This window comes from Aristolochia californica, unplaced genomic scaffold (assembly GCF_029961685.1).
Source record: "Aristolochia californica isolate CCGP_79_NKW_82.1479 unplaced genomic scaffold, dmAriCali1.0.hap1 SCAF_4, whole genome shotgun sequence".
Lineage (NCBI taxonomy): Eukaryota > Viridiplantae > Streptophyta > Magnoliopsida > Piperales > Aristolochiaceae > Aristolochia > Aristolochia californica.
In genome coordinates this window covers 3,592,832-3,618,094 of record NW_027182103.1, presented here as the reverse complement: position 1 = coordinate 3,618,094, position 25,263 = coordinate 3,592,832, and the positions used below count along the sequence as shown (strand labels likewise).

Genomic DNA, 25,263 nt, shown 5'->3' with positions numbered 1-25,263 from the left:
TCAAATATTTTAGTTAAGAAAAAAAACTTAAGAGAAAATTTTAATCATAAATATTTCTTTTTTATTTTTTCTCTCATTTTTCATATGTATCCAAACGAAAGAAAAAAAAAATTTTTTTTACTTTTCTTTGCTCTCCTGTAGCCTTGGATGTTAGCTCTGGGAGGACATTCCCAAAACCATGCTTCTACACGTGAGAAGCATTTGTACGCCATGTGTTCGAGTCTTCACGTTTTGGATTTTAGGCTTCTTGTTATCTACTCGGTGCCTGCCGGACTCGGACCCCCTTCCGTGTATACACCGAAAGATTCGGTATGTAACCCTGCCCGTCCTCTTAATTTCTTAAGCTTCTCAAAGCATACTGCAAATTCGCTCTTCTGACCACCCAAAGCCCTCTCACCCTCTTTTGTTTTTCTCTTACGGCGCAAATCCGTTTCAGGTTTACTTTCCTCCCCAAGCTCTCTCTTTCTCTTGCGTCTCTGTGTTGCGATACCTCTCCTCGTTTCGAAACCCTAAAAACCCTAGGATACCAACCACCCAAACCCTAACTCGATCTCCTCTAATTCCTCCGCCTTCGATCGATGCGACTCGTTTGACTTGTGCGCCGGTTTCCGCTCTTCGTGCGCATTCGTTTTTTTTTTTTCCATCTGGAATTCCGATTTACTCGATTCCTGATCTCCACGTTTCTGTCCACTGCGATGGCCGAAAGCAAGGTTGATCTGCCAGAGGATCTCCTTTCGTTAAAGTCTTCCGACGAGCCTTGGGCAGCCAAAGGTATTTAATGTTTTTCGCGTTTTTATTCGCAGTTTTTTCTTGAGTATAACATTGGTTGCTTGATTTTGACTTGCATTGGACAGCGGATTTGGATGTGATTTTTTTTCCTCTGACAAAACTATGCTGTTGTTTTCGGATTGGATTTTTTTTCCTCCTACAAGATTTCTGTGGCTATTTGTTATCTGCTTGGCTTTTGTATTACGAATCTCGGTGGCTTAGATCTTATCGCTTATAATGTTTGTTTGTCTTCTTCTTGTTGCTGTATATTATTTCAGATCTTAAGAAATTCGTGTTTAAGTTGAGTAGTTTCTTACTTGATGGAATTTGTTAGTCTCCACTCTTGGTTTTGGCGGTATTTTTCTACTTAATTATCCTTGAAGTTGACTAGGACGCTGAGCCTCTGATTTGACTGAAATGAAGTATTCTCCGGATGAAATTCTGTCGAATACCTTCTAAAATTTTGCGTCCTTTTCTTTTCTTCCTTTCTTTATTCGAGCTCTTGTTGTTGGCTATGTAACTTAATCTGGTACGAGGCTTCATGAGATATGCAAAGTCTCTCTGTTACTTTAGTCATAGTGAGTTTAGTTTTACTTGTTTTTATGTGTCATCCATCTTTCAGTAAGGTTTCTTGTACTAAAATTTTTTATTTTCTGCCATGACAGTCGCTACAGGTGGTGGAAATGATGATGAGAAGGCGCTCACTGGGTTTCTTGAGGACTCTAAAGGTACTTTTAAATCTGTTTTCATTTTGTTTTAACCATTTAGTGTGATGTTACTGGTCAGTTGAACCTAACAATTGTTAGTGGCTGTTGAAATTCTCAAATGCTGTTGTTTGTATGGTGCATGTAGGTTTTTATGTTTTACTGCTTACTGGCACTTCTATTCATTTTGTAGATCAAGCAACATCAGAAAACAGTATACCTTTATCTCCCCAGTGGCTGTATGCAAAGCCAACCGAAAGTAAGGTCAGTCTTTTACGTGCATCAGCAGTATATGTATTTTTTTCCTTTTTAATGAGACATGTGATATGCTGTGGTTGGATAAGTATGCCTTTTGGAATGGAAGTGTATCTTGTTTGTGTAATTTGTATGCAAACGCTGTTATTGTTTCTGAATTTGATTGTTCTTGGTCTCATGTTGCGAGATCAGCCAATAACATGGCTAATTCTCTTGCTAAAGAGGAGGTTGCCCTCCAATCCCTCATTGTAAAGGGACCCTGATGTAAGATTTTGTTCTCTGGCTTTGAAAAAAAATCTCATCTTTTTTCAGAAAAAAAGTCGCAGTGGAAAATGGTGGTGTTTGACCATTAGTTTACCTGATATGGTCATGTCCGTTTCTTTAATCTTCAATCAGGTGCCAAGGTTATTAGGTTTAAGTGCTCATATCTTATAAATCGTGTCATGTCAGTTGTAGCTTTTACAAGCCTGTCCATCACCTGTTACATGCTGTTAGCATCACTCTGCTCATCATATGATTATCCCACTGATCTTTATCTTTAATTCCTTTTTTTATAATGAAGTAAAGAAGCAAAGGGGACATCTGTTGCCATTAAGAAAAGAGAAAAAGCTTTTGGGTTATTTAATTATTGATTACCGGTATCATTGATTCGTGATAATTAATTGAATGTCTAGAAAATACTTTGTTTGATTTTTTAACATTTAGCTAGCATTTATTCCTCTGAGATTATATTGTCAAAACATAAGTATTGCAAATGCATTTGGAGGGGCTTGGAAATATGACTAAAAGAATGTATAGGTTCTTGCTGTGTGTCTGTAAATGTCAGAGCGTTTCTGTGTGATTATGTTCCTGACGAACTTATTTTTCTTATTTATCTTCTAGGATACTCGTATACCAAATCCTCTATCTGCTGGAAACTCCACAGATCCTTCCCAGAAGGAGGGTTGGCGCTCGGAAGGATCTCAAGACAAGAAAGAATGGAGAAGGAACACACCTGAGATTGAGAGTGGTCGTCGTTGGCGTGAAGAGGAGAGAGAAACTGGGTTACTCGGTAGGAGAGAGCGCAGAAAAGAAGGAGAAAGAGAGAGTGAATATCGGAAAAATGATCGTCGGACTGACAGTGTTTCAATCCGAGAAACCACTGACAGAACATCATTGTCTTCAACTGACAGGTGGCATGATGTTGGTGGTCGTAGCTCTGTTCATGAAACACGGCGAGACAGCAAGTGGTCTTCAAGATGGGGTCCAGAAGATAAGGACAAGGACACTCGAACTGAGAAGAGGGCAGAAACAGAAAAAGAAGACATGCACAGTGACAAACAACCCTCCTTTGTGGGAACCAACCGTTCTGCTTCTGAGCGTGAGGTTGATTCTCGTGATAAATGGCGGCCACGACATCGGCAGGAAACTCATACAGGTGGGTCCTCGGTTTATCGTGCTGCTCCAGGTTTTGGCCTGGGGAGAGGTAGGTCCGAGTCTTCTGTGGGGTTTGCTCCAGGTCGAGGTCGGTCAAGCATTATTGGTAGTTTGCCAATTAGTAGGACTTCTACTTCTGGTCCCATTGGTGCTATTCGTTCAGATAAGAGTGATGGTGGATACAGCAAGTCTGGGTTACCAGGGGATGCATTTTGCTACCCAAGGGGGAAACTTCTTGACATTTATAGGAAGCAGAAGCTCATTCCTTCCTTTGAGAGCATGCCTGGTGGGCTAGAGGAAGCGCCTCCGATAACACAAACAACATCACTGGAGCCATTGGCCTTTGTGGCACCAGATGCAGAGGAAGAGGTAAAATTAATCTTGAAATGATTCCTAGGTAGTTTCTAATGATCTATAGAAGTTAACTGTCCCAGTAATTGAAATGCAGCTATTGCTTTTGAATTTATTTTCATTTTTGGTGCTCTAGAAATGTTCTGAAGGTTGTTGCTGTGATGTTTGTGGAGGGGGTATGACATGGTGGAGCTGTTCATTCTTTTCATTCCGTGCAATTCATTGTTCCTATATTTTCTATTCTTTTATGATTTTAATAATCCAAATTTTAATTTCATGATGGGATGCTTAGATTTTTTTTGGGGAAGTGCCAAAAGTTTTTGCATGAGTATTTACACTGAATATCACCAAATGAAGGACTTAAAAATATCATCTAATTTTTTATAGATTCTGAGACAGTTTTTGTAATTAGTACTTATTGAACCATATGTAGAGTTAGCTTTACGTATATCTTTGGAATGAGAATTTGTGTGTATTCAAAAATATTCTCTTCTTTGTGGTAACAATTTTTAAATTTATAAATTAGGAAAATTTTGTATTTAATTTTGGAAACACGTTCTGTAGTACATGAAGTGTATTTTCTGTTAGAGTATGTGTGTAAGTTTTGAAGTTCCTTTGATTAAAATGATCATTGAATTTTGGCCTCAATTTTTTAACTCCTAAACATTTCATTACATTTTGTGTTAATTGTGTTGATTCAGTTGAAAAACTAGTAAATTGATGCTTCAGTCTGTCTGTTAGCTTGACTACTGAAAATTTGCAATTTTCTGGTTTTCAGGCTGTTCTTGAAGATATTTGGAAAGGGAAGGTCACCAGCAGTGGGGCATCTTATAATTCGACCAGAGACAAAAATGGAAGAGCCAATGACAATGATGCAGGTATTGAGCCTTTCCTCAAATAATTTTTATCTGTTTGTTGTAGTTTGATATTCTCTGAGGAGATTTTTTGCCTAGGTGTTGCAGATGTTCTTTCAACTGAGAGCAAACTCAAGGCACCTGTCCCTTGTGGCAACAAGGAAGACTCTGGTGAGCTCTTTAGAAAAGTAAAAGAGGAGAATTTCTCTAATGATGTTTTGACAAGCATAGTGGAAGGTAAAATAAATTGTCTTACCTTTTTATTGTTTACAATACTAAGCATTCTGATTTTTTTAAATTTCCTTTTAACATTGATTTGGGTGGCATCATATCTTCTCATTCATTCTTTTGCCTTTTTCTAGAAGCTGATTCTTGTTCTAGGAGTGAAATTAAAGTTATGAGTACAATGGAAATCACCAGCTTAAGAGAGCCAGTTAGCAACAGCCAGGTTGATTATGAGCCAAAATTTATTGAAAGCAGCCTGGTAAATGGTCATGAGCATGTTGGAGCTTCAAATTTTCTGAAGCAACTTAAGTTTACAGAGGGTGGTTCCATTGCCTCTTCTGATAATCCGCCCGAGCTACCTGATGATGCTAGCTCACTTTTTGATCTTCTGAATCCAAAGGAAATTGCGAGAAGTGAACAGCTTGTAAATGCTACTGAAGTAAAGCCATCAGAGCATGTTCTTCCACCTGAAGAAATGAGTTTGTATTACCGAGATCCACAAGGAGAGGTACAGGGACCCTTTTTGGGTCTTGACATCATTTCTTGGTATGAGCAAGGGTTTTTTGGCACTGATTTACCAGTGTGCTTGTCAGATGCTCCAGAAGGAACACCTTTTCAGGAACTAGGACAAGTCATACCACATTTAAAACTTAAGGCTAGATCTGGATCTTCTAGGACTCAGTCAAGCAGCGATCTACGACTTTCGGATGCTGTGGAAGGAAAGTTGGAGGCTAGTGCAGCAGTCCCTGATTTTGTTAGTTCAACTGCCATAAATGAGCAGCAGTGGGCCACATCAAGAGGATCCAAGATTGAAGAGGCAACGGAACCCCATTATAATATGGGGCCAGCTTTTGCCCCTGAAAGACCTAACTTATTGAACTCAGTGAGGCAAAACTTTCAGGAATATGTTGGTCAAGATACTGAAGGTTAGTCAATATATATATATATATATATATATATTCCTTTTTGTGTGTCTGCTTTTGTACATGTGTGTGTGCCTGTGCACGTATCTGTGGTCCTGTGTACGTTTGTGGTGGTGCTTCTTCTTTGAACATTTTAGTAATGCCTTTTTTTTGGTATTGCAGAAATATTGTTTTCCAGGAGACCGGGTAGTGGCAGTGGGATCATGAGAGGGAAGCCATCTGCCAATCTTCATGATACTTTAGGAAATGCTGCTAGCAATCATTTTCTAGCAAATGAACATGGAGATGCAGGCATTCACAATCATAAAGTCTTGAATGATAGTGATAACTTGCACCCTCTAGGCCTTTTGTGGTCTGAGTTGGAAGATGGCGCCCATCTGAGGCGGTCCCAGTCAACCAACATTGGTGATATTGGCCACATCAGAGAGAACTCTCTTTTTGGCCATAAACAGAAATCATTCAATGGGCAGCTTGATGGTTCAACCATTGCTGACACATGGGCAGATAGTTACAGAAGAAGTGCCCCTGCAAACTCAAATGTAATTCAGGATGCCACGGATGTCCGCCATCTTCCACATATGGAACATGATCCTGGTCGGTCTGAACTGTCAGAGCACTTTCTGCTGGCACAGCAGTTACAGAAACAACAGCTTCAGCAACAATTATTGGGCCATCATTCCTCTGTGCCTAATATGAATGGTTCAGTTTTGGATCAGTTCTCTGGAACTGGTCTTCCACATGGGCTGAGTCCAATTGGGCATGCAGGTCCAGATATGGAGCATCTTTTGAAGCTTCAGTTTCAACACCAGCGGCAACTTCAACTCCAACAGCAAGAACAACACTTGCGGCAGCAGCAACAGCAGCAACAGCAGCTGCTTCATCACCATCAGATGCAGTTGCAACAGCAGCAGCAGTCTCAAGTCCAGCAGTCTATTTTTGAACAGTTGTTGCATCAGCAACAGCAGGTGCATGAACACCATCACCCTGGTTTTGGGCAGACACGATTGGACTCTATCAGAGGCAATCAAAACATGCTTGATCAAGTTATTTTTAGACAGCATCTTCTCCATGAATTGCAGCAACAACAGCAACAACAGCAACAGCTTAGGGCTCTCCATGATCCTGCCCTGGAGCAGCTCATCCAGGCTAAATTTGGCCAGAGCTTGCAGCCAGATCACCACAGAGATTTGTTGGAGTTGCTTTCACATGAAAAGCAAAGGCAGCAGCAGATGCTTCCTTTGGAACATCAGCAGCTTCTTCTAAATTTGCAGCAGCAAGAGCACCAGCAGCAGCTTCAGTCAGCAAGAGTGTTGAGGCAACAGCAGCAGGCTATGGAGGAAGAGAGGCAGCATATTGGTGTCTGGTCTGTGGATGAATCTTCACAGTTTGGCAGAACTGTTGCCCAGCCTGTAGGCTTCAATCCTTTAGATGTTTACCATCGGCAACAGCAAAGGCCTTCATCGTATGAGCAACCAAGCAATCTTGAACGCAACTTTGCATTACATGAACGTCTTCAGGGGGGGCTTTTTGAGCAGCCCAACTCCTTACCCTTTGAACGTCCAGTCTCATTGCCTGGTGGTGCTGTTGGTCCTGGGATGAGCATGGATCATCTTGTGAACTCTCTGGCTAGGGGAGTTCAAGGTCTTGAAATACAGGACCAGCATGCTCAAATAGATTCTTTTTCTTCTGGTATACATTCCCATCGTCAACCCCAGTTCCCTCCTAATCAACATCATGCATCTCATTTGGATGCAATTGAGAGTGGATGGTCAGATCAGCAGAATGGACAACTACCAAATGATTGGCTAGAGTCACGTTTTCACCAAATGCAGTTAGAAGCTGAACGAAAAAAGAGAGAATCTGAAATGAACCTCCTTACTGACGATCCTAACTCATGGCCATCAGCTTTAGGTGGTAATGATGAAAGCTCTAGGCGAGCTTTAATGGATTTGCTTCAGCAAAAAGCAGCTGTTCATTCTGACCAGTCATTAGAGATGAGTATTGGTGGGGTTCCTACTTATGAGAGGAGGGAACCATCTTGGCTGGTGCCTGTGTCTGCTTCAGATCATCTGTTCAGTTCTCTATCAGGTCAAGCAGACCTAGGCGATTCTTACCCAGACGTGTCTCATGGCCTGAACTTGGGGAATGTGACTGGTGTGGAAGAGCGAGCTAGCAGTATTGAAAGCATGGACAGACTGTCTTTTAGATCCAATTCTGGAGCATTAGTGGAGGAGGAACAGTTCTTTTCTGGAATAAATGAGGCAGGCCAGCCTATTTATGCAGATTCTAGCATGATTGGTAAGGCAATGGACCTCTCTGAAACAAAGGATGGGAAGAAGGTGAAGAAAAGAGGGGCTAAAGCCAAGGTGGTGAACAGAACGGCAATTGAGAGTGAAGGTTTGATTGATCATACAGGAGTTGCTGTTACTGGTCCTGGAGAACTTCCAACTAGTGCCCCTGTCAGGCATCCTTCACTTGGTGGTACTGGTTATTTTTCATATATATTTGTACCTTTCAATTTTCTGGTACAATATTTGAGCTTTTCCAGTGTTGTTAAGTGCTTAATGATATGTTTACAGGTGGAAGCCTGGGCTTCTACAATTATGAAATTGAGGCTGATAGTGGTGCTTATGGTGAAGAGATGGCCAAAGACAGGTAAAAACCTTGGTGTCATGTGATAAATAGTCAAAGGTTACAAATTTTCTAGCACGGAATGATTGCATTACTTATTTATCAGTTAACTATTTCTAAAATTTTACTCGTCTTAAAAAGCAACTTTGTTATTATTTTCCTATTGTTACTGTTAGAGGAAGCTTCTAGGGTTCAAGCTTTTCTAGTTTGTGATCTGATTGTGAACTGGCCTAAAATCTTCTGTAGGTTGCTATCTTGTGGCAGACTGACAATGTGAATGTCTTGTTTAAATTGTTTCTTCTGGTGTAATTGAGGATTGCAGTGAATTAGTAAATTCTTAACTGAGTTGTATGGTTGATGCCTGATGTGCTTGGTGAAGGATGTGAAGTTTTCTATGCTCTTGGAGTTTTTTTAGCTTTTGAAATGATGGTATCCTTGCTTCTTGGAGTGTACTTTCAACTAAACTTTTAGTTATAATAATCCCCAAGTGGATGCAGTTTGATCATATGTATATATGTTATGTCATGCGTGATGAAGTGCATGACATTATTGCATAAAAAAGGTGCTCACAGCCATTATCTTGAATTAGCAAATCTGTCTAGCTTGAGTTTTTCAGTTTTCTGATGTTCTTACAGGATTCCAACAATCCTTTCAAAAGGCCTTGATAACTCCATGTTGAAGCGCCCTCCTGTTTCACGGGCCTTGTCTACCCAAGATGCATTAGCGGAACTGGCATCTGGTTCCCTGGTGAAAGCAAAGAACCCAGCACATCTCGAAGGAGCTCCTGATGGTATGAGCTAATCAAGTGTTTCTCTCAAATATTGTTTTTGAATAGGGAAATTTGTAACATTGATCTTTGGGATCTGCAGAGGGAAGAAAAAACTCCGGAGTGAACTCGAGCAGTCAGGTGGAACCCCCGCCCTCAGCCAAAAAGGACATGCGGTTCCGTAGAACCTCATCTCTCAGTGATGCAGATGTTTCAGAGACGTCCTTTATAGACATGTTGAAGAGCACGAAGAAACCAGCTCCAGCTCCTGAGCTCGATGCTGGGTCGCATGAGTTCGATGCAGGGCAAGGGACAAAAAGTGGGAAGAAGAAAGGGAAGAAAGGCAGGCAGATTGATCCCGCCCTCCTTGGCTTCAAGGTTTCCAGCAATCGCATCATGATGGGTGAGATCCAACGCCCCGAGGATTAGCTTCTTTTCCTAACGCATATTTTTCTTTATGATTCATTGTGTGTCCTCTCTCGATTGTATAGGGTCACTTCAGTGTAAAGGTTTTTGCGGCATGAGTATTCTTTTATTATTTTTTTTTCTTTTCTTTTTCTTGTTGGTGAAAATCCTAATTCAGTTTTGAGAATTAGGCAGTTTCACCTTCAGTGTCTCATATAATCTTTAACTGTTAGATGATGTACAAAAGAAATAGAAGATTTCTTGGATAAACTTTTTTCACGCTTTCGACCCTCTCTTTCCCCCAGCATGTAAAAGGGTGGTTACTAATTTTTTTAGATAAATATTTTCATCATATCTTTGCCTTTGGATGGCTTGTCATAATCTCATGTAGAAAAACGAATAATATATATCACATTTATTTATATATTAAATTTATTTGTGTGGGTAAAATTATACATTGAATGTTTCTTACATAATCCATTGCATAAAATCCTGAATGAGCAATTAAATGTGAACTTATAAATATTAAGAATTACATAATGTTGTAGAAATGTTGAGTTAATTCGTTACGTACTTGGTGTGGTATGATGAAAGTATTTACATGCTCTCCCCCTTGATGTTTAAAGTATTAATTTATATGCTTGAAACTTACTTTAGTTTATTTATAATGACGAAAAAATTAAATTATTTTCAATAAACACACCAATAATGGCAACAGGAGAAGCCTCTCTCTTCACCTATTCAAATTGGTTGGTATTGGATCAACCTGGACCAGTCGAGGAGACGAGCGACTGAGGTAGAGGAGTGAGTCGATAGGCATCCGGAAGAAATACCCTGACGTGGGATGTGCCTGCTGTGTTGCTGCAGTGAGGAAGAGTGGAGAAAATAGAGGGAGAAGAGGAGAAGAAAGCTGTTGCAGAGAATAATGGAAGATGAAGAAAGGAAGAGAGGAAGAAGTAGAAGTGAGGGAGAATGAAGATCCGAGAGAAATCGGGAGTGAAGAAAGAAGAGTTTCAACTTCATTCAATAATAATGATTTTCAAACATCATATATTTAAATAGAGACTCCTATGGATATAACAAAAATGACCAAAATACCCATGATGATAAAACTACCCCTGAACAAATAAAATAATTATTTTTTAAATAATAAATAAATAAAATAACAACTAATTTGTCATAAATGCCTCACCCCCTCCCCAATCACAATGTGGTGGGTCTTGTAGTAGTACGGTGTCTTCGAGTATAGACTCGAGTAATTAGCGGTACACAAGGGGTGTCCTTACCAACTTTCCCGGTTTGGGGAAAACTCGACCTGGTTGAGTAGGACTCTTGATGACTCTTATAGTACTCTTAACAAATCAAAATCCAATTATTGTAATTTTAATTTGTTACACATTTTCCAAGTGTCATCTTTGTGTCAATTAATTTCATTTTTGTGAACCTGACTTTTCGATCCTTGGGTAGCTTGTACCACTCGAAAAATTTGTCCATCTTACGAACCCACGTGGAGAATACTCAAGGGTCTAAGCGACCATCAAATATAAGGGTCTCGACCTTTATATGTTTCAAGATTTTGTCTTTATGCTCTTCATGGATTACTAGAAGGGGAGAATATGCGAATGGGCAAATTCCTCATCTTTAGTGCTATAACCCCTAGGAGACCTAACTTCTATAGGACTTTTCCCTTTTGATCGAACTTTTAGGGTAGTGAGCCTATCATTTATGGTGTCTAACTGTTCTAGGATTTGCTTGAGTGTGTCATCTTTGTTGTATACAACAAAAGATGAAACAACACCTGATATGATATAACTACTACGCAAATGCATGCACTAGTGGATTCTAGCTAGTAAATACCAAAACTCAATGCACATTAAAGTTAATTATTTATTAGCTTGTTGGTGACTAGTCAATATTCAAATCAATGAAATTACAAATTAAGTGTGCAAATACCACTAAAGTAAAGAAAGGCTTAATCCAAGGCAATGATGCAGATTGAACATACAAGCTAAGTTCTAAAATTAGCACCAAAGATTGACCATACACAAGTGCTGTAATCACTCGAATAAGATTTATTTTTAGATACTTGATAAAATTTAAGAGAAATGGTGTAATACCAAAGAGGGTAGGAACAATGTCACTTCAAAAATCTATCTGAAACTGGATAAGTCAACGTAGGTAAAATAGGTGGTGAGCGAATTGTTTTTAATACATCTGTCATCAATGTTTAACTAGAGGATTTATGATATTTAAATGAGATAGTTACAGGTGGAGAGGAGGAGCTGCACTTCCCAATTGAATAATTTGATTTCTGGGTGGATATACACAAAGCCTCCGTGTTGGTTGAGTCGTTGGCGTCGTCTTCTCTCACTCTCTTCGACGGAAGATACTTCACGTTTCGAAATGCGGACGAATGTAGAAGACATGGGCACCTCATGCTCTTGATTTTGTTGCTGGGAGAGGCTAAAAAGAGCCTCTTCGCGCGATACCCGATATGGAGATCGATGTTCATTCCAGTTCGAACACAACATTGGGTGTCCTGGCAACACCTCAAGGAGTCACTGGCTGACCACATTAATAACTGTTTCTCTTCAAAACACCTCGGACAACTTCACGCTTATGCAACCTCTTCTGGTCTTCACAGCAACCTTTATGTTTGCAGCCTTCTAATCACTAAATATTCCTCTTTTTGTGACCTCGAAAATGCTCGGCTCGTCTTCCATCATCAAGCCCGTGAACCAGTTAAGACTCTTGTCTGGAATTCGTTAATGAGAGGATACTTCCGAAACCAGCAGCCTGAATTGGTACTGGACTTGTATCAACGGATGACTGGATCATCGCATTGCTGCCCTGATAACCAAACGTTTAATCTTGTAATAACAGCTTGTACCCATTTGTCAGAGTATGACTTCGGTTCGAAGGTCCATTCTCACGCACGGAATGCTGAGCTAGAATTCGATATTCTTGTCGGGACTTCCCTTGTAAGCATGTATTGCAAAGCCGATGATCTCGAAACTGCAGATTACATTTTCGATGGAATGCCGAAAAGAGACGCAGTCTCTTGGAATGCCTTGATCTGTGGGCACTCAAGGATGGGATCTCTGGACAAGGTTATTCATCTGTTTCGGAACATGAAATGTGCCAATGGAATTTCACCCACTGAAGCTACTTTTGTGGGCATGGTTTCTGTTTGTGGGGATTTGAATTCAATCTATAATGGAGAAAGTGTCCATGCTCAAGTGATCAAGTCTGCATTTGCCGTTGATCAGTTTGTCGCAAATTCTCTGATAGAAATGTATGCTAAATTTGGAGTCTTGAATTCTGCTGTTAAATTATTTGAAGTAATGGAAGTTAAAGATGCAATTTCCTGGAGCACAATGATCGGCGGGTTTGTTCAGAATGGGCGCCCTAAAGATGCCGTCCAACTCTTCAATTGGATGATTTCAGACGAGCAAATTGAGCCTACAAGGGCCATGTTACTTAATGTTGTCCTTGCTTGTGCGGATTTGGGTGATCTGCAGCAAGGTCAAGACATCGAGCATAAGTACATAAAAAGTAACAATAGTGGATTCAAGCTAGATGAGTGCTTGAAAACTGCTCTTGTATATATGTACACAAAGTGTGGATGCATGGGTTCCTCTTTTAAGCTTTTGAAGAGTTTTTCTGAAGAAGAAAAAAAGGTGATTGCATGGAATACCATGATAAAAGCTTGTGTGGAGCTAGGGCAAGCTGATTGGGCTTTGAGGGCTGTCACCGAAATGCAGTTGAGGGGTATGGATCCAGACTGTGTCACATTCTTGACATTGATTCCATTGTTTGCTTCCCTTTCCTTATTAAGTGAAGGTATGAAGATTCATGCTTGTATCGTAAAGAAGGGTTTCATTTCGGTAAGACAACTTCTAAATTCTCTTATTGACATGTATGCAAAATGTGGACATATTGAAGATTGCTTCAAGATTTTTTATGAAATTTTAGATAAAGATGTTGTCTCATGGAGTTCAATAATAAAAAGTTGTTCATGGACTGGAGATGGGGCAAAAGCTATTGCTTTCTTTGAGCTTATGATTGAAGCGGGAGTGAAACCAAATCATGTCACCTTTGTTTCAGTTTTATCTGCTTGTAGCCATGCCGGTTTTGTCAAAAAAGGGAGGGAGTTGTACAAAAGCATGCTAGAAGACTTCGGGTTAAATCCCAGAACAGAGCATATATGTTGCATGGTTGATTTATTCTGTCGTGCTGGCCTTTTATTGGAAGCACAAGAGTTAATAGAAAACCAAAAGATGGATGTCCATTCTACTATTGCCTTATGGGGAGCCCTACTAAGTGCATGTAGAGATAAAGGTGAATCCTCAATTGGTGAAGCAGCAGCAAGGCAACTCTTGTCCTCGGAGCCAAGAAATCCTGCAAATTACTTGATGCTTGCTGATGTATATAATAAGGCTGAACGTAGAGAGGATGCTGATGGTGTTTTGAAATTGATAGGAGAGAAAGAGTTACAACGGCGCCCTGGGTGCAGCTGGCTTCTGGAATGAAACATCTGTATTGAACAAGTATACTTGCTAAGTTTACCTATCAAAACTAGTTTTCAAACTACTGTTGATTTGAGCAGTGAAGTAGTGTTTTCTGTGAAATTTGCAAGAGATTTTGAAGAGTAGATAATATTCAAACCCATCAAAATACGGAACAGGGAAGAATAGAGGAACAAATCAGAGCTGAATGGAGGAACTACAAAATTGCTGTAGGGGAGAGACTAGCAAAGTCAAGCTGATCAATATTGTTAATATCCAGCAAGGTGCTGCAACCTTTCCAACCGATTCTTGGGTCAGGGTTTTGTTTCAAACCACTTCCATATCGCCTTCCGCCATCTTATCTGCTCATCGAAGCTTTACGAGCACAAGAACAAAAAAATTATGGAAGACCAAGCAGAAGAAATGAACAACAAAATCTCCTGAGTTGACCAGGTGAACCACATACTCTACCCTGACTTGCTCTGCAACCAAATGAATTTTGCATAAGAAAAATGTTGGAGAAAGTAAGGTTTAGAAACATCTTTTCCCTATTTATAACTAAAAATAAAATTCAAATTTACACTAATCTTTCTGTTTTCCTCAAACTCCAGGAATCTAGTTTTAACATGAAAACATTTTCTTGGAAGTAAAGCTAACTAAATAAATTATGTGACTTCTAACAATTTCGTCAAATTCTAATATTTGGAGCATCAGTGGTGTGGAAATCTCATTTGCCTTAGCTTTCATGCTGTGCCAAAATACCAAAGTTGTTTTTTTTTTTTTTTTTTTTATCTTTTTTCTTCCAATGGGGATTAAGAATTCCTTGTTCCATTCGCATATCTACATTCCCTTGACCAACTTGAACCATTTCCAATAGGTTCTCAAGTATCTTATTAAATCGGTGATAAAAAAATATGCTTGAAGGGGCTTGAGAAGGGTGAAATGGTTCCATTTTGCATATTTGCGTTTTCTCTGAGCAACTTGAGCAAGTTGCTGTGGATTTTGATATTTTTAATTATATTGGTGATACCAGATACTCTGAATGGCACACTTATAATGAAGGATATTTCCCTGATGAGTTGGTTGCTTCACTATTAACTCCTAACTGTTGGATTATAATATAATAAACTCACAGAATTGTAATAAACAGTTTGATAAAACCTAAATTTTTATCTAATGCGTACCTTTAGAACATGAAGTAATTAGTAGTGGAAGAGTATTTTTTTTTTTTTTATCAAACATTAATAAATTCTATTCTTATGTACAATAGAATTTTATTCAGACAATTTTAGTATTCTTATGTGCAGCATTTGTGTACAATTTTATACAAAGTTTATATACAATTTTATGCAGAGTCTATGTTACAATTTATTTGACATGTTTTTTATACAAAGTCTTGAATGTAGGTTGGAGCTCAAACTTGAGTCCAATTTAAGGCTCAAGGCTGAGCTTGAGCTCGAACTCATGTTTGAAGTAATCAGATCAAGCTAAACTCAAACCTGCATAAGATACCAATCCAAGCTCCAACATCCTCATCTCAAATATGAAAACCAAACAACTGAAAAAGTAATTACTAAAACCTCAACAACAGCATTAGAGGATAATGAGTTCTTGTCATGAAATATCACAGTATGGATTCCACAGGTACTTGCATTAGAGTAGATACAGCCCAGACGAAACATCATAGAAAATTCATTTTGTTGGGAATTGTAATGCCAGCCCTCTTTAAAATATCAAGTGAAGCACGCTGTGCCTGTAAAAGAACTTCTTCCTGTTGGAGAAAAAAGATATGCCATCAAGATACAAAAAGGTGCAACAATACTGAACCAATTTCCAAATGATAAGACAATGATAAAGAATTATGCTATAAACGATCATGACACCAAACAAAAAGAATAGAATATAACTAAAGAAAATTAGGGACTCTCCACAAACAACTATTAGTCTTCTCTATATGATGACAAACAGTATGTTAAGGGCTTTTACAGAAGAAGTTTCAATTTTTCCTAACAAAGTCAATAAAACATTTGTTCTTTAAGACTATTAGCATCCAATGCAAGATTGGAAATGCATTTTTCCAAAGAAAAAAAATGCAGGATTGGAAATGCATTGCCATCATTCAACTGAAATTAGCAAAGATGTAGAAACCAACCATCAACTAAATCATTGGATTGCCCAGACCCATTGGTTCAATTAACAGTCAAACCAGTGCTGACTAGAAAAATAATTTCATATTACTATTTGATTAAAAGATTCAATGGATATGCTTTCTCCTCATTGTGGCATAGCCCTAAGTGCAGCACGGTAGCTGGAAACACACATTTAATGTGAAAGGTCATTTGCACTCACTCTCTGGTTTGTCCATTGGGCACCTTAAAATCTCATTTCCAGTAACTCTATGTTAAACCAAAAAAACATTTTTTATTTTCTTTTCCCTCATAGCAGTTTCCACCAAAAGAAAAAAAAAAACAAAGGAAAAGAAAAACTTGGAATAGCTTTTTTGATGTGTGCTGCCCCACATTTTATACTCGGCTCATTTCAGAAACACTCAGGTTTATTTCCAGAAAATTTTCCATGTATTTTGTTTCAATCCAAGAAAGATGTTTTCTCTTTAATGTGTTTCAGCCTTCTGGGAAAACTTGCTTCCCACCCCAACATCCCATTTCCTGTGACTCTGTACCACGCTGAAGAAACTGTTTTTATTTCCTTTCCCCTCATTAGCACTTCCGGCAAAAACACCTCTAGAATCAGTCCTCTGAAGTAATTAGTTCAACCTACCTTGTATATATATTATGCTTTTATTGGAAAGAGACCAGTAGACTTCTCACCAAACAAAAGTATGTAAACGGTTTAATACTCAATTTGTATTATAACTCACTCTTAGGGCAAAAGCCAATATAAGCGTGAGACATACAGTAATATATTTTAATAAGTTACCAAGATGAGACTAATAAATGTATAAAGTACAGAACCACTAAAAGCCAAAAAGGGAAAGGTCCTCGTTAGATGACAAGACGAAGATATCCACAAATGCACCAGATATCAAGAGTAGGGGATAAGCTTAAGCGTGAGTATATCTGTAGCTAGACATTTAAAATTATGAAAAATGGTACACGCTACCTCATTTACTGTAATAATTCTTTTATCCTTCATAATCCACCGACCATTACACATGAGAGAGTCTATATTTTCAGTTCGCATGGAGTATACAAGGCTGGAGATACTGAGACATCACAGGAAAGAAATATCAGTAACTAGGCAATTGCAGAAACACAATCAAGCAATTAAAACTAATAATGATACAGGAAGAACTATGAAAATGATTAAAAAGACAGCAACTGAAAATTTATTTAAATTATTAATGTTAGAAAATGTGTTTCAGGTGTATTTTTTGCTCATTAAACCTATATAATATCATATCCTAGTAGCCAGATAGTAGGTTAGGAAATTAGCCTACTAGTATATCTTGTTTTCTAAGTTTTTTATAGCTTTAAACTGGATTTATAACTCGTGTAATGAGGGTATTATTGATTTTTACCCCAGGTTTTACTTAAGTGATATAAAAGGAAGTTAGGGGGCCTTAGGAGGTTGAGTTCTCCACCTAATGTGTGCAACCTCCAAGCCTGCTCTTCTTCATGCCCTTCTTTCTCTCTTTCTCCCTTCTTCCTTATTCTCTTCTTCTCTATTACTTCAATTTCATATTTCTCCACAATTAATCATAAATTTCTTGGTGGTACAGTTGCCCAGGCACATCTTTTTGCCATTGTTTTAAGTAATTTCAGGACGAAACTCTGCTGGAAATTAGTTCAAGCATGTAATTTTGTATCTGTGGCCTTTGCCTTTAAATATAATTTGCAGCTTTCTTCAAGGAAAAATAAAATAAAATTTTAATTTTAAAAAAATGAGTGGACCAAAAAGGGTGACCGAAATGAAAAGAACTATTTGTTCACACCCATTAGTAAATGGCCTCTGAATGGAAGGCAGTCCTTATATGCAATTTCTGATTGGAGAACTTGTCATACAACCCCACATACTGATGCCTAATAGTGAAACCTGAATTATGACACTTTTTGGAACAAGGAAATATCAATCAATCGAATGACTACTTGGGGATGGGGGGAAACCATCTGGTACGAGATCTGTAGGAAAATGTTCTTACCTATCAAGGACAGGAACGATAGTCCACTTAAAAGGGTCGACGACAATGACATCAGCCTATAGCACAAAGATAGAATTATCAGTTCCATTTATACTGATTTGCAGCAGATATGTAAGTAAATATAATTCAATAAACTGTCAAAACTTACAACATAAAGGCTTTCTAAATAAAGGAATCCATGAAGACAGGTTATGCCAGGGAGAAAGATAGGGCTAGAAATATCAACAACTTAAAATAAAGATTTTTTGCAAATTATAAAATATAAAAACATATTTACCATAATGGCACAATCAACAGCAACATGGCAAGTCAACAAAACACACTAGACATGAAAGCAGTATTAACAGCCATCTCCTTTAACTCCACCATATGTTAGAGGCAGTATTTAAATGCCACCTAAAACATTTGTAAGAGATGGTATTTCTATGGTGTTAGATAAAGGCGGCATTAAAGGCCTTTTTTGTCTAGAACAAAGGCAGCATGTAAATGCCGCCTCCGATGTTTTTATTTCACTACTGTTAAGTGACTAATGCTCTTTCTCTATTATTTTAGAGCCACTTGATTTTTTGTTAAAAACAAAAATAAGTTGACAGCACATTGGCATTGAATGTGCCATTGTGGTAAATATTTGTTGAAACTTTACATTTGAGTAATTATTTATTATATTTTGTAATTAAGAAAAGAACTCTTTGAAACATCAAAAATATGTTGTCCCAGAAATAATTTCATATTTTTCACATATTTCATAATTTTACAAAGTTGAAGTACATCAATCCTCTTGACAGAAATTCCTCCTTTGTTAGAAGTCCATCAATCTTCTTTTATCGTTTCTCCTTGATGGCAAGTCCCTTAGTCTTAATAAGAAGTAGGGTCTTTTGTGAGGATTAGTGCAATCTTTGCATACACTTTTATAGAGAGCCAAGTGGAAAATCAAATTAACCGACTCTAACAAGGATTCATCTGCATCTTAACTTCCTACTCAAACTCAAACTCTAGTTATATGAAGCATCCTCCATCAACTGAATTTGATCCCAAACACAACACCCAACAAGTGAGGTTTAGACTAATTCCCATAAAGTTTTAAATCAGACAAATTTTAAAAGTAATTTTCATAAAATCAATTTTAATTCATTTATTTTGTAAAACCATTTATAGTGTGGTTGCTACGAAACCATTTGTGGCAATTAATGTATCAATAACTTTGAGCATAATCAGAGTTTATTGATTTCTCTCAAAATCACGATTTTGCCTCTGGGATGAGTTTCTCTTGGAATAAAAACCTCCCAAGTCTATAGAAAATACAAATTATCCAAAATGGCTGGATGCATCAAATAATCTATTTGTGTGATCTTTCCACTTCAAAAGAAACATGTATCTCACACAAGGAGTCAAGCGAATTTCTAAGATCAAAGGAAGTGAGACAAGAAAGCAATCAGTTTCATAAACTATATACCCAACACCGTCCAACCAAGTGTTGAATGTACTATGTGCTATAAACACACAATAGTTTATGGTGATGGGACATCTTGTTAGTGCAGGGTCCAATACCAAACACCCATTTGCGGTCATCTAACATATAAAAGTCAAACAACCCAATTTTCATTATTATGGACCCGAACAAAATTTTGAGCACTATGTTCCACGACACAGTGTGGATATGACACCCGCCACCCAATGATCACAATCGAAGGGATGAATCCCATGGAGACGTATAAAGGCATGCATAAAATTTTTATTATGAAAACATATTAAGTTTTCTAAGCAAGGTCAAACTAATAAAACCATTCACGATATAAATTTCCAATGAAACGAAATCACAAATGTGTGCCTATGTAATCTATATCCAAAAAATAAATAAATAAATATAAAAATAAAAACTAAGATGAAATCACCACTCTAGGACAGCAAGACAGGCATTGCAACAAAACAATGAAGTTAGGGATTCTAATTCAAGAAACCACTATTTTTTATTGAATAAGGAAAAAAGGGAATCAAGAATTGGGGCAATAAGGCATAGAAAAAGGAGCAAATGAAAAAAGGTATTCCAATACAAAGTTCAACAGATAGCAACTTATAGTTCCCATTAATGGTAGAAGATAGCAATAAGTCAGAAACAAACAAGGTTCAATAATCATTCTAAGATAAGGGGAAAAGTTCAAAGATGTTACCAGTTTCCATACGTTTGGACAAAAAGAGCAGATGATATAACTCATCCATCCTACCTTTTTACCAGTCTCAAGAGATCCAATTTCATCGTACCAAAGTACTGACTTTGCACCATTTTCTGTTACCATCTTCAAAACCGTTTCTGCAGGCAGAGCAGTGGGATTTGTTTCTCCGGTGGTGTAAGCTTCCCTCCCTTTGTTAATCAAAGAAGCAAGATACATCTCATCCACTGGAAACACATAAGATTATCTGCTCAGATTTACATCTGCATTTCTTTTTTCAGATATTAAATTATTTTAAAAGAAATTTGTTGGTTTGACAGTACATTAAGAAAAGATGGGCAACAGCATAGGACCAGTGAAATGTTCTATAAGAAAACCAACCAATACTCATCCTATTATTTGATGGGGCCCCATCGGTGCCCAGTGAAACACAGATCCCTGCATCAAGCATCTCCTTTATAGGAGCAAAACCAAGCATTCGCATAGCAGCAGCAGGACAGTGAGAAACTTTCACATCACCCCTTGAGAGAAAACCAATCTGCCAACAAGAACAAAAAGTCGGTAGCTGATCTGGGGAATTAACCATAGATGTGGAGTCAGTGCTCACTAATTCACCAACAGACAGCACTTCTAACAACATTTCTTCTAACTCTTTTTGTTTTTTTTTTTTTGGGACCAAAAAATTATGAACCCATTGGGCTAAAATATCCAAATGAAAGAAACTCCATTAAAACTATTTTTAACTTATTCATAGATAAATATAAAATTTGTAGTTAAAATGGAGTTACTGAAGTACCAATTAGAGGGACTTCCATTTTAAATTTGAAGTTTTAAAGAAAGTAAGGAGCAGAGCATTTCGACCAGAACAACCAGTCCGAGTTACCAACCAAAATGGTTCATCCGGTTGGATCACACAGGTTTTTCAGATGTGCAAGTTTATGCGTCAAAGATTTTGCAACTTGGTCCAACTTGCAGCCAGTTCAACTTGGTCCAACTCGCCAGTTGGTGATAGGTCTTAAAATACTGGAAGGGCCCATCCTGTAGAAGATCTTGGACTGTTTGGGAAGTTGAAAACTAATTTCCTCCTGTTCTTGCTTGGTTTTACTAAAACATGGAGCAATTTTCTTTTCTAGCAGTTGATCGAACAAGTAGTCCTTAGAACAGCTCTTTCAGAAGTGCGGAGGTTATGTTTTTGTTTTGACATCAGGAGAAAACAATATCCTTGGATCAGATACAGATTTCTAATAAAGCCTAAGCCCAAGAACTATTTTCCTGCAATGTCTTCATACACCTTCCTCTCCACCCCTCTGCTTGTCTCTCATCGCATGGTACCGAGCTTGGATGGTGGATGTTCTTCTAGTGGTCCTGGGTTTCACATAGTTTACCACCAGGGGGAGATCCTTTGTAGAATAACTTAGCACAAGGAGAACTCTCTATTGTTCTTACTATCCACCATAGCAGCTCCTGAAAAAAATAACAAACATTTGTGCAGCTTCACTTGGCTGCAGACTCTGCAGAGATTCAGAACTTAGAAATGGTACTGCTACTCATTCCATCCCTTCCATTTTAGAGGTAGAGACTGATTATACTGGGCATAGGAATGCATGGTGTCTATGTCTTGCCCATTCATCACCAGAAAATGAGAGGACACTTTCCATAGTTGCACTATTATAGGCTTTGTTGACACTGCCCAGTCTTTGGTGTCTCTCTGGTTTCTTTGCTACTAGTGATATTTCCATGTATAGTGCAAAAAAATCGTGTTCAATTGCCTGCCTCCTGTTCTCAGTTGGAATAAGGACAGTAATATTCAAAAATTCCATCATTCAAAAAGCTTCAGAAGTTGATCAGTGATTCAAATTAAAGCTGACCACAAGAAACATAGCCAAAACAATAATTAACCATGAAAGGAATAAATAATGCAAATAACACCAACTTGTTGACCAACATCATACCAACATCATGAAAGTAATATGACCTCAAGTAAAGTTGGCATAAACAAATTAAAATGAATAGCTTATCATCTACAATACCTCGGACTCATTTGCCCAAACGGAATGAGCTGCCAACATGTTCTCACGCAGAAGCCCAATTTTCTCCAAGTATGTCACAGTCCCATCAACATTTCGGGTGTCATGCACAAGTTGATTCTCATAGGGTATTTCGGCTACATGCTGCAAGAAAATGAAGAGTATCAAACAACAACAGTATTCATTTCATGGCAATGAAGACCAGTGACTTTCTGCATTGAGCAACAACAGATTAATTACAGCAAAGACTGGTTACATGGAGCAACAACAGATTAATTGTAGTAAAGACTAGTTCTCTTTTCATATGGAAGTAATCTTACTGCATGCAGAAAATCCACATCAAATTAGACTTTATTAGTGAATCCAAATGTAGCATATTATTCATATGCAAAGATACTCACAGCATCATATTGACACAAATATTAAGACACAACTGCATGGACAGGATATCAAGTATACCATGTGAATTCCTGTCTTTAGTTCCTTCGCTGCATCTCTAGTCTCTAGCAACAATCGATCAGTGGCATTCATGATCTGTCTCAACCCAAACCATATTTTGATGCGTCCATCAGCTGTATTGTGGTATTTCTTGTAAAGCTCCTTTTGAGACTGTGCCCTTGAATAGGAATATTAATTTCAATTGCTCGATGAATCAATAAACCAAAGACTAAGATAACACTACATTAAAATTACAAAAGTATGATGGTTAAAAAAGAACTGCTGACAGGACAGAAAGTAATGTGGAGACAAGCACTCTGCCATTAAGATTATCACTAATAACTAGACAGCCCTATGTGGCCTCTCCTTATGAAACAGCTGCTATTTAACGAATTTTATTTTACTTCCCCTTGGCACAGAATGCACAGTGTAAGGGAAAAGGGAATCTATCCATCATTTCAAAGAGAAAGAAACTGAAATCTTCCATAAAGGATGGAATTTCACTTGATGCTGGAATTTTTAAGTGAAATGACTTAATATGGTGTATTAACTGATCACACCTTTAGATTTTACTTCAATTTAGCAGCCCACGCTTTCCACATTTCTATCACTACCACAAAAAAAGTACAGGTAGTTCACCTTCCATTATACCCTCCATGCGATCTCTATGTGATCTAATTTCTTTCTGAGATGTCCAATTTCAATCAGAGATGTTGGCCACCCTGATTACATTAACACTAGACAATATGTTCAAAGAACAGCACTAACTAATGTCGGTTTCAAGTCGACCTCAATACAGTTGTCAGTAGTCAAGATTGCCCAATTCGAAGGCAGGCCCTGACCGGAATCCATGGTTGATTGTGCTAAACATGCACGTATGCCCAATAACTCCACTGCACGTGCCATTCCAGACACATGTTGCCCCCCTGCTTCAGCGAAGCATGTCACCTGATTATACAGATCAAAAAGCAAATTAAAGAATATATTAGGGTTAATAGAGAGAGAGAGAGAGAGAGAGAGAGAGAGAGAGAAAGTGTTTGTGTGTGTGTGTGAGAGAGAGAGAGACCATATACAGGTCAACCTCCTGAACCATTGTCAGAAACAAAACTTACTCCTGAATGTATGAGCTCAATTCCACAAAGTAAAGTTGATATGAATGAATCCATCTCAGTCATGTTGGATTCATAGGGCCATATACGTCCATGCAACCAAGTCATTAGATCAACATCATCAGCTATCCCCCTAGCAAGCTGTTGAGAGGTGTGAACATGAGTGTTTATAAAACCTGTCACATGCAATTGACCAATCGTGAGAACTAATTCTTTCCACATAGGATATTTCTATATGGCACTGTAGAGCGGCCTGATGCTTCATCTATCCAATAGGATATCAGCCAAAGTTACAGAAATCAAAAGACACCGATCCATACAAACATATGTAAATAGTTTATTTGGGAAAGGAAAATCTACTAAGCAAGCTCACTTCCAAATTACAGATAACAAACAAAGAACCTGCAGCACGTGCTGCCCTACTTGACGCACTGTAGAAGGGCTTCATTTTAAATATAACCATCTGAATTGTGTAAACTTCAACCAGATGGATTCCAGATGCCTTTTTGATGGCATACCCACCGATAGCTCAAATTGGCTCAACTAAGGAAACCCACTTAGAGAACACGCCCAACTTTTCAGATCTTAATCCTCGTGGTCCCATAATTGTGGAGGCACAGCAGCGGAAACAAGCCTCAGATATCGCGCGGGTGACCCAATCAGTCCAACTCCAGTAACATCCAACGTACCTTATCTTTGTAAGAGCAGTGCAATATGGAGTTCCGGGACCACTTCTAAACAGGAAATGGTTACAAGCAGCCACTGAGATGGGCAAAACTAAAAATGTCTTAGGTCGGACGAATAGACGACAGTCCGACAGCTGCTTTTGTGCAATGTGACAGTGCCCCATAACAGGCAGTTGAATCATTTTGCATAGTTCATTGTCTGAGCGATGAGGAAAAGCTTTGAATACCACACAAGCAACAGAACTAGAACAAACGACGGTCAAACAGATCAGATTCCACTTCAAAATTCTTAGTCAACGCTCAACATCCCACGAAAATCAACCTACACAGAGAGGTTCCATTTATACATCTACTGCAACAGAAACTAGAACCACAGGGTTGGCGCAACCCTATCGGACAAGTTGCGAAACTCTAACCATGCATTTCTAGCCAATGAAGAAGAGGACAACGAACCCAGTATCTAGGATAAAGAGCTGAACCTGGAAGCAAGATTCGGCCTTTTAGATCGACGACCTCGGTGGCGACAGTGGAGTACTGCTGTAGGATTTCGAGAGATTGGCCGATAGCTTTAATTTTGTCACCCTCAACGAAAAGACCACCGTTCTTGAAGACTCGCAAATCGGGATCGACCGTCACAATTAACGCATTGTGAAGAAGAATGAGGGAAACTTTCTGTGTCTCCATCGCATCCACGGCGGTCGGACAGGTGACGGCTTTTTATCCGAGTTTTTCTCTCGGCTTGGGAGTTCCGGGAGAGTGATTTTCTCTAACTTTCTCTCCCTTTTTTCATTTTATTTTAAGAAAAAATAATTTTCTCTCTTATTTCTTTTCTTTCTGATTCTGGGAAAACAAAAGAAAATAATTTTCTCC

General features: G+C 38.4%; 3 protein-coding genes across 4 annotated transcripts; 2 read left to right on the top strand and 1 right to left on the bottom strand.

The window, feature by feature from the left end:
- Window positions 1-387: 387 nt before the first annotated feature.
- On the top strand, window positions 388-9,577 carry LOC137962725 (protein ESSENTIAL FOR POTEXVIRUS ACCUMULATION 1-like). Of its 2 annotated transcripts, none has more exons than XM_068809757.1 (11): window positions 388-771; window positions 1,434-1,496; window positions 1,666-1,736; window positions 2,610-3,512; window positions 4,273-4,372; window positions 4,457-4,585; window positions 4,711-5,499; window positions 5,659-7,977; window positions 8,076-8,151; window positions 8,763-8,917; window positions 8,997-9,577. In XM_068809757.1, the coding sequence occupies exons 1-11, from the start codon at window positions 696-698 to the stop codon at window positions 9,320-9,322; spliced, it is 5,007 nt and encodes a 1,668-aa protein (XP_068665858.1). In that variant the 5' UTR covers window positions 388-695; the 3' UTR covers window positions 9,323-9,577. The 2 variants fall into 2 exon arrangements, with proteins under 2 accessions (XP_068665858.1, XP_068665857.1); XM_068809756.1 differs by having other exon boundaries at window positions 4,448-4,585.
- A 2,489-nt stretch (window positions 9,578-12,066) lies between these two features.
- Window positions 12,067-13,830, top strand: LOC137962195 (pentatricopeptide repeat-containing protein At3g16610-like). Its single transcript, XM_068808926.1, has one exon. The coding sequence runs from the start codon at window positions 12,067-12,069 to the stop codon at window positions 13,828-13,830; it is 1,764 nt and encodes a 587-aa protein (XP_068665027.1).
- A 1,325-nt stretch (window positions 13,831-15,155) lies between these two features.
- On the bottom strand, window positions 15,156-25,165 carry LOC137963661 (uncharacterized). Its single transcript, XM_068810820.1, has 10 exons — window positions 24,873-25,165; window positions 23,711-23,883; window positions 23,388-23,546; window positions 22,620-22,769; window positions 22,164-22,304; window positions 20,515-20,671; window positions 20,188-20,360; window positions 17,966-18,021; window positions 16,927-17,029; window positions 15,156-15,577 (listed from the first exon to the last, which is right to left on the bottom strand). The coding sequence occupies exons 1-10, from the start codon at window positions 25,075-25,077 to the stop codon at window positions 15,488-15,490; spliced, it is 1,407 nt and encodes a 468-aa protein (XP_068666921.1). The 5' UTR covers window positions 25,078-25,165; the 3' UTR covers window positions 15,156-15,487.
- Between the last annotated feature and the right edge of the window lie 98 nt (window positions 25,166-25,263).

Coding starts and splice junctions, on each gene's coding strand:
- LOC137962725 (XM_068809756.1), top strand. CDS start 696: ATGGCCGAAAGCAAGGTTGATCTGCCAGAGGATCTCCTTTCGTTAAAG. Junction 3,513..4,272: donor CACCAGATGCAGAGGAAGAG/GTAAAATTAATC, acceptor TCTGGTTTTCAG/GCTGTTCTTGAAGATATTTG. Junction 8,918..8,996: donor TCTCGAAGGAGCTCCTGATG/GTATGAGCTAAT, acceptor TGGGATCTGCAG/AGGGAAGAAAAAACTCCGGA.
- LOC137962195 (XM_068808926.1), top strand. CDS start 12,067: ATGAGAGGATACTTCCGAAACCAGCAGCCTGAATTGGTACTGGACTTG.
- LOC137963661 (XM_068810820.1), bottom strand. CDS start 25,077: ATGGAGACACAGAAAGTTTCCCTCATTCTTCTTCACAATGCGTTAATT. Junction 22,305..22,619: donor TAAAGACAGGAATTCACATG/GTATACTTGATA, acceptor ATTTTCTTGCAG/CATGTAGCCGAAATACCCTA. Junction 20,361..20,514: donor AAATAATAGGATGAGTATTG/GTTGGTTTTCTT, acceptor ATGTGTTTCCAG/TGGATGAGATGTATCTTGCT.